At 36.1% G+C, this 12,122-nt stretch overlaps 1 protein-coding gene across 5 annotated transcripts in view; it reads left to right on the top strand.

Annotated features, from left to right (window-relative positions):
* LOC142348174 (ATP-dependent 6-phosphofructokinase, liver type-like) overlaps positions 1–12,122 on the top strand; it is an 82,630-nt gene that overhangs the window by 24,645 nt on the left and 45,863 nt on the right. For 4 of the 5 annotated variants that reach the window (XM_075399411.1, XM_075399412.1, XM_075399409.1 and 1 more), the window contains exons 2-6: positions 1,738–1,886; positions 8,372–8,449; positions 9,225–9,414; positions 9,897–10,062; positions 10,485–10,505. In XM_075399411.1, the coding sequence (XP_075255526.1) occupies positions 1,738–1,886; positions 8,372–8,449; positions 9,225–9,414; positions 9,897–10,062; positions 10,485–10,505 (604 nt within the window). The remainder of the gene's footprint in view (positions 1–1,737; positions 1,887–8,371; positions 8,450–9,224; positions 9,415–9,896; positions 10,063–10,484; positions 10,506–12,122) is intronic. The other variant, XM_075399410.1, reaches the window with a different exon arrangement.

The raw sequence follows: 12,122 nt of genomic DNA, 5'->3' as shown, positions 1-12,122 counted from the left end.
TTGTATCCACCTACGGAAAGCTCTGCTCCTGCCCGAAAAAGCTTCATGTTAGCCGTTAGTTTTTCTTTGCCTTTTTGTCACTTTTCTTGATCCTTTTTGCCTTTTGGTCTCTTTTCTTGCCTTTTTGTCTCTTTTCTTGATCTTTTGCTTATTTATTAGCCGCCTCAGCTTCTCAGTCGGCTATTATAGCGCTCCTATTTTATCTTTTACCTCGTCGTAAAATTTTTTCGCTTTACCTTAGTTACAAGTTCAACATTTTTCGTGAAATCTTGTTGACTTCTCTAGGCTAGTTTCACTCTTTTCTCATTCTGCTAAAAGTGTTTTTAGACAGCAGTTCCTCCGCAAGGAAATTCAATATAAACAGAGTGAGTATAAAAAACGAAACAAAAACGTGATAAACCCATAAAACTCTTTTTTAGAGGCTCGTTACTCGAAGTTGGTTCGGATCTTTTCGGTTTGTGCCCCCCCCAGCTTAGTGGGTCCATATTATTTGCAACCCCCAGAGGCACGTGCAATATTTTTAGATAATGATTTACTATGTAATGACACGTGCTCTGAAACGGGGGGAGCATAACGTACTGGGGGGGGGGCACAAACGGAAAAGATCCGTTTGTTCTTAGTTAACAACTTTAATGCTTATTGTTATTGATACTAGCCCCCGTGTCGTCTAACTACGAAGCAGGAGTATGTTTAGCTCCAAAATGACATCATACTAGTTAGCATTTCAAAATTGTATGCGTGCAAAAATTTTTATCAAAAATCAGTCATTTTTGTTAGTTTTTCTCTTTTTTCAATCCTAATCTTGGTTAATGGAATCAACGGAGGCTATTTTCCGGCAGTCTGCCGTGTTTGTTTCTTTTTGTGACTTTGAGATATGTTTTCCCTGTTTTTGATCTGAAACTTTTATTTAGACAAATGTATGATTGGCCTGTTTTTAATGCAATAAACAAAGGTTTTTAATTTGTATTTGGTTTTCTTAATTTTCCGGGTTTTTTGATGCTTAGTGAACAATCCGTTGTACGGGTAGTTAATAATAAGGCAAAATTGGTTTTGAAAGATATTGGGAAAACAACAGTTGGAACTTTGCACCTTGGGTGAAAAGTATTTAGAATATCGTTAAATTTTTTTGATTTATTGGGCTTCGATTCGTTTTCCCGTCTGTTTCCTCGGCATTCTCAGTTTATACTGTCAGGCAGTTTTTTTTGAAATCCTTTTTGGCTCTGTCAGATAAATTTTAAAGCTGCTTTTCACCGCAGATGCCAACGGAAGAATTTTGCTTCTAGGGAAGGAAGTAAGAATTTTTTCGCTTTTTCCTGAACATTACCTCTTATTGCACAGAAAAAGCACGGACAGATACCAAGATCAATGAAGTCGTACTTTACAAACCGCCCCAAACGTAAATCGATGGAAAGAAAAAATGAAGTAAGATTCTAAAAGAGGGCCCCCTGAAAGGTACTGTTTTTATCAGTGCTTAAATTTGATAAATTGTGATTTAATTTTCCCAACTCTGTGATAAGAAGTTTATCGTGACGCAAATTCAGGTAAGATAAACTGGCTTGTGTGTAAGAGGCAATAGTGTGAAGAAGTGAATAGCTTTATTCTAATAATGATTGTTACCTTCAACAGCTAGATTAACTTAAATTTTCGGGCATTAGTTTCTGCTTGAAATAAATTCAATGCTGCAAACTCGTATTCTATTGACAGTCCTTTTTATCTTAGAGTTCTTTGTTGTTTCAGCGAGATCATACAGCGTGAGCGCCCGAAGACTCCAGGCGAACATTGGAGTGTTGACTAGTGGCGGAGATGCACCTGGCATGAATGCAGCCGTGCGTGCAGCTGTCGTCATGGGTATCTCTCTGGGTGCAAAGGTCTACCTCATACAAGAAGTTAGTAGACTTTGGTGAGCGGATATAGACCGTATATGTTGGACAGTAAGCTTTCCTATTGGTTGTTAAACGTGTCCCATGATTTAAGCAAAAATTTTATCAATTAATAAAAATAGTGTTGAACGAGTTTTCTAGTTCTCGCGAACACCTCATGCCGACATGATAGTTTGTCAGCAGATTTGTTTCCAAATTTGCTTTTCCGATCTAGGACCATGTTAGAAAAAAGTAACAGCTGTCAGAGTCCCTATCCTCTCCCGCCTTTTGAAATTTTTGCCAAATTGCTTGGAAGTGTTTTTAAACCAATTTCTCACAATTCAACGGTCGGAGAACTATTTTTTCCAAATTAACTCTTTTCCAGAAGTTGTGCCCCTACAATCTTCTAAATATTCCAAAAATTTTCCAAAAATTTACTTCCAAAAATTACTTCCAAAAATTTTCAACTTATTTCTGCGAATTAATATCTGATGATCTATCGATTTTTGTGCTCACTGAGAAACTGGTTTGAGCGGCAACAAGTTGTATACAATGAAATGGTAATGTAGTTTAATTTGGGGACAATTCCGTTTTTTTAATCAAATAACCATTTTTGCCCCCTATCTGCCTGTGCCTATTGCTCAGATTGATGGCCAACCATTGATTATCACTGGTTCAAATCATTGGTTTCTAATGTAAACATTGCGCAAAAATTTTTTCCACTATATTGATGATTTTTTCTTTAACCGTTCTTTAACCATTTTTTTACCGAGATCTTCAGGATTCATCTAATAAATAAAAGAGATGTGGTTATTTTGGCGGATACTTTTTTTTATTTCCGAGTGCTTTTCCAGGGCTGAAGTTTTTTTGGGTGGACAAATCCTTGAGCGTCCCTTTTGGGTTTATTGTTCCGACCCCCACTTTAGTGGGGAGGGAGAAACTATATACTCAAATGGTTTTTTTGTTCATTCAATTTTGGTCGATCGATATATCAATCGTAGAGTTGTGAGTGGTATCATTAAAAAGCACGTACATCCTAAAATATTGAATAAAAAAGATTTTTTCGAATTTTGTTTTTTACGGAGATCGAGTTTTAAAGTTTTGTGAATATTGAACAGTTTTTTTTAAACTTTGTTCTTTTTGCTAAAATTTGGCAAAATTTTGCTAATATAATTTAAATTAAGTTAAATTGTTTAAAGATAGAATGTTATTGTTAACCGTAAGATAGAAGAGTGGTGTTGCTGAATTGTTTGATTAGAGTTTTTTTGGCCAAAAATTTTTTCAGAGACCGCTGATAGTATCCCAGTCAATTCCAAAAGAGTTAGTTGAAGTTCGGAGCCCTATAAAAGTTTTCTGGAAATTTGCCGTTTTTTGCAAAATTAACTCGATAATTATACAAAATGCATAATTGTTTTATTTTTAATTTTTGAAATACTTAACTCAACAATTGGTTAGATTCGCAAGCATTTGGAACACTTGATTTGTTTTTTGGGTGCGTGGCAAAATAAGGGATAGGTTTGAAACTTATTTCAATTTTTTTTTTGGTGCTGAGATTTTTTTTGCATTTGGGTATTTTTAATGTTGATTACTGACAAAATGTTCAATTCAGAGCTTTTTTAATGAAAACTCATATTTTTGTGAAAAAGAGGACGAATGTAAATACAGTTTGTTTTCGAAGAAACTTATGGTTTTTATGGCTTTGAAGACGAGTTTTAGTAAACTTTAACTGAATTCTTGTGTTTTGCCTTCATTTTCGAGTCTTGGTGCACCCTGATTACTAAGTCTAACCATTAAAAGATCCAAATGACTTCTTATGAGGTAAGTGAACATGTACAATGCGTTCGGTTGGTATTTAATGTATTAATATTTGAGAAAATTTTAGTGGTTTCTCATTTTATCTTTTTTCTGTCAGTTTTTAGCCTATTCTCTTTAAAATTTTCAAACTTTCTTTCATTTAAGATACAAACTAATATTTGTGGTGGATTGTTCTAAAATAACGGCTTCATGGTTATGGTGCTACGAGTTTTCTGGCAAAATTTTATCATTTTTGTGCATAATTGCCCATTTTGCTGTTCTTGTTTTTGTGGAGATTGTCACATTGCTTAACAATCTAATCGAAAAATTCTCTACAAAATACGTAATTGTATATATCTATTGTTTTCATAACTTATAGTTTTAAGGGCTGCGACATCATTCTCTCGCAGAATTTTGGTAGTTTTTTTATTTTTGCCTTGTTTTTGTCGTATGCCAAATATTGGGTAATTAAATGTCTCAATGGCCATGGATAAATAAATGAACTTAATAACTGATATCGGTATTTAGCTAATGGTTTTTATTGAATTTCAATAGAAATTTTTTAAAAAATGAGTATTTTTCAACTTAACCTTTTTGTTTTCGTGTGCGTCTTTTTTTGATTTTTTGAAAAATTTTTATTGTTTTCGTAACTTATCCTCATAATTGACAGATTTCGTTTTTTTTTGTTGAAAGAAATGATATTTTTTCTGTTGGTTAAACGTTTTGACTGATGTCTTTAGGGCGTACACTTTGTTTCAGGAGAACCTTGTGAGTTTTAGATACTTTTCAATTCCGGTAGCTCTTTTTGTTGTCAGTGAGATAGTCGTTCAACGTGTTCAAATTAGACGCAAAGTCGAAATCAGACAAGAAGATTCATTTTTCTCGCGGTGAATATTTTATATATTTTATTGCTTCAACACTGAATTCTTAAAGTTGCTTGCGAAATTTTTGTTACTTCTGCTTGTTTTTAATGTTTTTTTAGTCTTATGACTTAGTCTCACTGATAACAGGTGCAGTTAGTTTTCGAAGAATATGCACGATAAACTCTACTCTTTTAGTCGAAAGCCTATGTTGGCTATGGATTTTGAAAAATTAAAAAAAAACGACAATGGATTTCTTAGTTTTGCCCATCTTATTGCTGATTCTTTTTAGCTTAGCATCTCTATAGACTAGTCACATCGATTATCTATTGAACTACATTTTGCTCTTAAAAACTGTTTTTGTTTTCCTGAAATGGTTTTAGTTCTTGGTGAAACGAGTTTTTATAAGAGCTTGATTTCTGCATATTTTTGTTGGTTTTTGTTTTCTTTTCACAGTATCACAATAATGGTTGGTCTTCCGCTCATTTGAAATAAACCCAATCAAAATTTCTATGTTCTTGCTGATTAGCCTAATCTTTAATTGGCTGGGACACCGTTTTCGTGCAAATTTTGAATTTTTCTGCCTGTATTTGTCGTTCTTTTTGTCGTATTACATATCCTGTATAATTGAAGGTCTCAATTACTGTCTAAGGAGGTATATATGAATCGCTCAGTGATTTCAGTTGATACATAATGTTTCTAATCAGCTTGGCATTTTTTCTTTTCAAAAAAGTAACGTTTTATGGAACCTTACCATTTTTCTCATTTCTTGTGGACTTCTTACTAAGTGGCATTGAAAAAAGTCCCATATTTTTTCTAATGAAGTACAGAAAAATCTTCATGAGTAGATTCTTTATCTGATGCCATTTGAATTTGGTTATTGATGGTTTTAAAAAGTGAACCACAATTTTTGGTTGTAATTATTATTTGTAATTATATGATTTTTATCGCCGTCTTTTCATGACTGCACACGCTTTGTTGATAAAACAAAACTTGGCTTTGTTCAAAAAAATTGGGAATGGAAATTGGTTGATCAAGTCTGTTTGTCATCGAGTAGGTTTGTTTTCAAGTTTCCTCAAGCTTTGATGCTACTTTTTTGTACCAATTCGAAAAGTTGAAGTATTGAGGCAAAGTTCCATATTTTTTGGAACGAAGTACAGGTCAATCTTTTTTCGTAGTTTTATCTGATGCCATTTTGATTTGGTTATTAAGGGGTTTTAAATAAAATTTTATCTGATGCCATTTTGATTTGGTTATTAAGGGGTTTTTAATAAATGGACAACGAGTTTTGGTCGTTATTAATAATATGTATTTATTTGATTTTTGTCGCTCTTTTTTCTCGTAATCTCGTTAATGACAGGTCTCATCGGCCCTGTAAGGAAATTTGTTTTATTCAGTTGGTAGTTTGTTGAACGATATGTCATTTTTTATCTCTTCCTTATTTGGTTGACAATTAAGTAAAAAAAGTAGATGAGCGGGGTCGGAACATCATATGCGAACGCTACCAAGCCTCCTTGTCCAGTTATGTTTTAATTTTCTATGAATTTAGTAGCATATTTTATGAGAAAGGCTATTGTAGAATTGTTTATCAAGCATTTTGGAAAGGTTATGACCAGACGATTGCAATTCGAGAAGAACTGGATACAGTCAGATCAATGGAAGCAAAATTTACAAGCAATGTATACAAATTATCTACGTTTTTCTCTGAGCCCATTTTGATCAATTGGCTACCGTTTAATTGACCCAGTGAAGTGGTTGGCCTTTTCCGTTAATTATCAGATTATTTTGACTGTTGTTAGTGTTTTTTTGCAAAACAGAGTTTTGTTTTCTTAAATTGTCTTTCGAATTTCTCAAGTTGTCTCAGAAGTCTCCAAAATTTGTTATGGAATTATAAGAACAATCGGGCCTAACATTTAGAATTGTTTTTAATTGCTCTCAAATGAAGTTTGTAGTAATTATATTAATCATCTGGGCCTTTTTTTGTGCGATTTTTGCTGCTTGACCGTTGTTTCCTCTGGCTTATTTCACTTTTCGTCCTCAAAAACGGGATAAACAGGTAGCTCCAAGCGGACATTAAGTTCTCTTAGAGCCTTTCAGCTCACTTGTCTCCAAGTATGCGATTCACAAACTGTTTTGGAGACTTATACGTATGGTGTGAAGGGCGGTTCTAAGTTCCCCACCCCTTACCCCCGTCATCCCTCCAATCCCTACCCCTGCACATCATTGAGGCCGTAAGGGCCCCGTGCAGCCAAAGACTCCCTCCCACTGGTAACACCCAGCCTGTCAGCCCCCGGTACCCCCGCCTGTTGCGCTAACCTCACGCCCCTTCAATTAAGCTAAAGCTAGCCTGACTAAACCGTGGCTAGCTACTGACTAAGCAAACTGGTCATTTGAGAGCAATTCTCCCGACCTTAGTCAGTTATGTTTGTTATAGCTGCGAAGCTGTAAGCTGAGCGTAGATATATTGCGGTGCTCTTGGTTTTTTTGTTTCGTCGTCTGACGCTTTATTTTCGTTTTACATTTGTTCTAGAACATTCTGTCTCGTCACTGCTTAAATGGCTTTTTCGCGCTTGATTTCACGCTTTCTGCGTGACCTAAATTGCGGTTATTCAGAAACAGAATCTGTTCCTAAAACAAAGTTGATTGTAAGAAAACAGATTGTATGGTCCGACAGCCGAGTGGTTACGGCGACTGGCTGTTAATCCGGAGATCGCCGGTTCGAGACGCGACAGGGAAACTTTTTTTGCACCCAAAAACAACCTCCTTTGAAATAAACTTGTAAGTTATATAGGCGGCGGCGATAACTATTATCAACTCACTTCTGTATCTTTTTCCATCTGTATTTTACGGCACGCAAGTCTATTTCGCAGCTATTCCGGCAATCTGCCGGCTATGTTTGTATATTTTTGTCTTAATTTTTTTTGGATTGTATGAGCCATTCATTGATGCGCCATTCTAATGTTTTATGTGTTTACAGTTCTGTCTTGTCCCTTGCTTTTCGATGCATGAATAATTTTTACATTTAATTTTGCAGCTGATAACTATTTTTTGCCAAATATGAGCACTTTAGAATCTGCATGTTTTCATTTTTGATGCAAATATAACGTGTTCTTCCTCAGAAGGATAATATAGTGCCATAAAATATGGAATTTTAGAGAAGTGGTCATCGGAATTCATAAACTTTGATCCTCAAAAAACATTATTTATTATAATTGCTTGCAAACGAAGAGTGCAGGAATTATTTGAGTCCTGTGGTCTTTTTAATGCGATTTTTCATCTGACGCTTTTGACTTTTTAATCCTCGAAGACGGCATAAACATGTAAAGCTCGCATGGCATTAAGTTGTTGTGGAGAGCCCTCTTAGAGCTTAACTAGTGTCTAAAGTACAATTCACCGAATTTTCTGAGAAGGCATATAATGATGGTGTGAAAGGCAGTTTTTCGTGGGTTGGACTCGACCCGCTCACTCATTTGCGACGACCTCCAATTTCACACCCCTAACTTGCCCCCATGCTTGACTACCCACAGTACACCACCGCGCACCTCACTCCACCCGCCCCAAACAGTCCCTCCAATAAAACTAGTGCGTCGCTTTTTCTACTCCCTATCTTAAGCGTAGGCTAGCCGTACAAAACCCGACGTTAGCCGGTTATCTGTTCCTTTTTTTTCAAGATTAAGATTCGGTTGCTTCAAAGGTTAATGTTAGATTTCAAATTCGACAGCTGGGAACGAACCTTAAGTGTATTCTTTTCTTACAATATCGAGGAGTCTTTAAAAATAAACTCTTTTTCACCTGGCCGAGACAAGTTTTTTTGTAATTTTTTTCTGTAAAATGATACTTTGAATTTTTTAATTCCAGGGTTATCAAGGAATGGTGGATGGCAATGAATTCATTGAGGAAGCGACCTGGGCAAAAGTCAGTGACGTCATTCACGTGGTTAGTATGTCTACTTTGCTTGTGATAGAACCTTTTCGCGCACAACTTTTTGACTTTCGTTTGTTTTTTGGATTCGACTGCTGCTTTATTAATTGAGTGTGCTCAAGTCAATTTGAGTCTTTCCCATTATAGACCCCCCACGAAATTATAGCTCCCCCGTTACGGTATAATTGCCATGAATTGGGGGGGGGGAGGGAGGGGGTGGGGTTATATGTTATATGACTACTAAGCTGGGGGATATAATTGGAAAGACCCGTAAATTAAAATCAGTTGCGTTGTTATTTGTCAATCAAATTTTCTTTGGAAATAGGGCAAGGCAATGAACTACTTTTTTTTCGTTATTTATGGCCTAAGATCTCATTTCTGATCCGACAAGACATTGAAGACTTAAATGTGATTAAGGTCAAATTTTAAAGTCACCCGGTGGGATCGTTAATGTAAATGTGTTTAAATATTCTCCTCCAGTTGAAAAGGTATCACGAAGTATTTTTTAATATTTTAATTGACACCCTAATTTTCGGTCAAAGCGGTCGCAAACTTTAGGACATAAATTTATGGAGGAAGGGGTCAAAACTTTCACAGGAAAACAGGGCAGATAATGTTTGGTTTGACATACCTTTTGTCTGCCTGATTTTTGTCGCGTGTTTAGTTATTATATGGTTGTCTTGAATTGGGATGTCATTTTCTACATCATATTGCTTCGAGACAAAGTTCGAATTGTCTTTCGCAACTTAAATGGGAAGGTTCCTGTATTACTGTGTAACTGTTATTACAGGGAGGAACCTTCATTGGCAGTGCAAGATGCAAAGCCTTCCGTGAGAGACCAGGCAGACTCAAAGCAGCCAAGAATCTCATTTGCAAGGGCATTACTAATTTGGTTGTTATTGGGGGAGATGGAAGCTTGACTGGGGCTAATTTGTTCAGAGAAGAGTGGCCTAGCTTAGTAGAAGAACTGTTCGCTAATGGTAAGTAGTCCGAAATCAGATACTAATGCACTGGTACTGCTAACAGAAACAAGTTTGAAATAAACTGAATGAAAAGGAACAAATGTTTCTGTACCTCATAAATCTTTTTGCTTCAGTAGATGAAAAGATTTTAATTGATGAATTAAATCAATTTGGTTTGGATGAAATATCATGACAAAGGATCGACAGCAGAAATTAAGACGGAAACAGATGTATTCAATCCTGTAAAAACAAATTAAACTATGAACAGCTTTTTACTCGAGAGAATTAATAGCAAATACGAAAAGTGCGGGCAAAGGTAAAACTGGCTTTCAAATCCTTTGAGGAGAGGAGCTACGATAATCGCCTTTAACTACGAAAAGAGCTTTTTGCTATAGACTGCGATGGGGGGATACGTTACGTGCGTTCATGGTTTGTACCAGTAGTTTGAGGATAATAGGTAGTCTGAGGATAATAGGTTTGAGGATAATAATTTGTTTTAGGTGACATAAGTGAGGGACAAAAGGAATTGCATAGCCATTTACAAATAGTTGGTTTGGTTGGATCCATAGACAACGACTTTTGTCTCACTGACATGACAATCGGTGCAGATACTGCTCTACACAGAATTCTAGAGTGCGCAGATGCCCTCAAGACCACTGCTCAGAGGTAGATAACGCTAGTGCTGATATTCAGATAATCAACTTTGGAAAATCTGTTTTCTGAAGTTCGTTAAATACCGAATTTGAATTCAGCAAAATCTCTGCGCTTATGCAAACAATCTCTGTCACCACAATTAAGTTAAAATTGGTTGGCCTCTACTATATACTGATCTGAATTTAGATTTGGTTAGTTCAATTAATGAAGTCAAAAGTTAATTTCTGAAATACCTATCGACCTCATAAAAGTTAATTAAAATCCCCTTACTCTATTTGAAATTCAACTACTTGTTACTTCAATTCTCACTTTCCATTTTTCTGTTTTTTGAAACAAACAATTCTGTGAGTGTAACAAACTATTCGGCAAAACTAGAAGATCGATTTGAGTTGGCATAGTTGTATGCTGTTGACACATTTGGTGATATGTTTTAGTTTTGCTCTCACCAAACATAAGTATTATGGAATTGTTGTCATGTGCTTTCGCAACTGTTGCGATCAATCAATTGTTACTTTCTTTCAAACGAAGTGTTTAGCAATTATATTAGCTTTGTTGGTCTTTTCATGCGTTTTTTTTCGGACTACCAATTTTTGTCTATGCGACAAGTTTTCGGATTTTTTTGTCTTGAAATACCGCGAGAGACTGGTAAAGGTCGAGGTAATTAAGTGGCTGTGCGTTTCTCTAAGAGCCTAACTAATCGCTAAGTTTGCGGGATTCGAAATTACGGAGGGGACTTAAATCCTAGACAGACAGTTTAGCCTACCTAAATTGAAGGTAGATGCGACAAAGAAAGGCATCGGACTTGTCATTGGAGAGTCATGTGCAGTTTACTACTAAAAACAGTGAAAAATGCGCCGAAATTGATTTTTTCACTTTAAATTTTATTAATGGTTATTGTGGTATATAATAGCTTCTAAATTTGCCCCCCCTTAGGACTTTTTAGTCCCTCTACTGAAGAGGATTCGATTGGCAATAGTTTCGAGCTCCTACTATTCTTTCGAGAGTAAGTCTTCCGACCTTAGTCCGTTGTGTTATAATTTTGATGGCGTAAATTTAAAGCGCTGAAAATTGAGAATGATCAAAAACAATAATATAGGCTAAATGAATTCACTGATCACTAAATTTATGTTGGTATCGAAGCTTTTTAATTGCTTCATTAAATTATTCCAAGTATGAGTTACCTATGTTGCCTTTTTTAAATTGCTCTCGCACGAATTTTTAGCAGTTTGCTGAATCCTGTTTTCGTCTGACCATTCATTCCACTTTTTGGTCCGGAAAATGGGCTTATCATGTAACGCCCGGAATGCAATATGTCACCAAGCAGTTCTCTTACAGTTTTACTGGTTTCTGAGTGTACAAATCTGAGTGCAAAAAGCTGCTGAAGATAACATAAATTTATGGTTTGAGGAGCATTTGGCGACTTAGGCCCCCACCCACTCCAACCGCCTCGCCCCAACGCTCTCCGCCATCTCCTCTTAACTCCACCCCCACCCTATATGCTCCCCAACTCTACCCTACCTCTCTAAGCGCCAGCTATCTGCTGAAAAAATACAACCGCTCGACAGCCGTTCGAAAGCAATTCGCTCTACGTTACTCGGTATGTTTCAATTTTTCGACCGTTTTTTGTGTAGCAGAAGTCGATAAAGCCTCAAGGCAGTGAATCTTAATGCAGTGTTATTTAGAATTATGTAGATAAATGCATTGTGATTTTTTCCGGTCCTTTTACTAGTTGCGATAGCTGAGCGGAGCTACAACCGATATTTTTTGGTTTTTTAATTGCTCCCCAATTATATTAGAAGCAATCATTTTAATTCTGTGTATGTGCTTGTCAAAACCCTTGCCTGTCCTTCGAGAGCAAATCGTCTGGCGGTTGTCTGTTTTTTATACTCGTAGAGAAATTCACTAGTCAAAGTATTTCGGCTTTGGGGCTCTTTTTATTATTCGGAGTGCAGCTTTTTTAAAAACCAATGGTTCATGCGCATTGGGTATTGATTAATTGCTCTTGAAGGAAGATTATAGCAATTATTGTAAACGTATTGGTCTTTTTAATGCAAATTTTTCACTTGACCATT

This window comes from Convolutriloba macropyga, chromosome 10 (genome assembly GCF_964194025.1).
Source record: "Convolutriloba macropyga chromosome 10, txConMacr16.3, whole genome shotgun sequence".
Classification (NCBI taxonomy): Eukaryota; Metazoa; Xenacoelomorpha; order Acoela; family Convolutidae; genus Convolutriloba; species Convolutriloba macropyga.
Note: the sequence above shows the minus strand (reverse complement) of the source record. Positions and strands in the feature narration are given on the sequence as shown.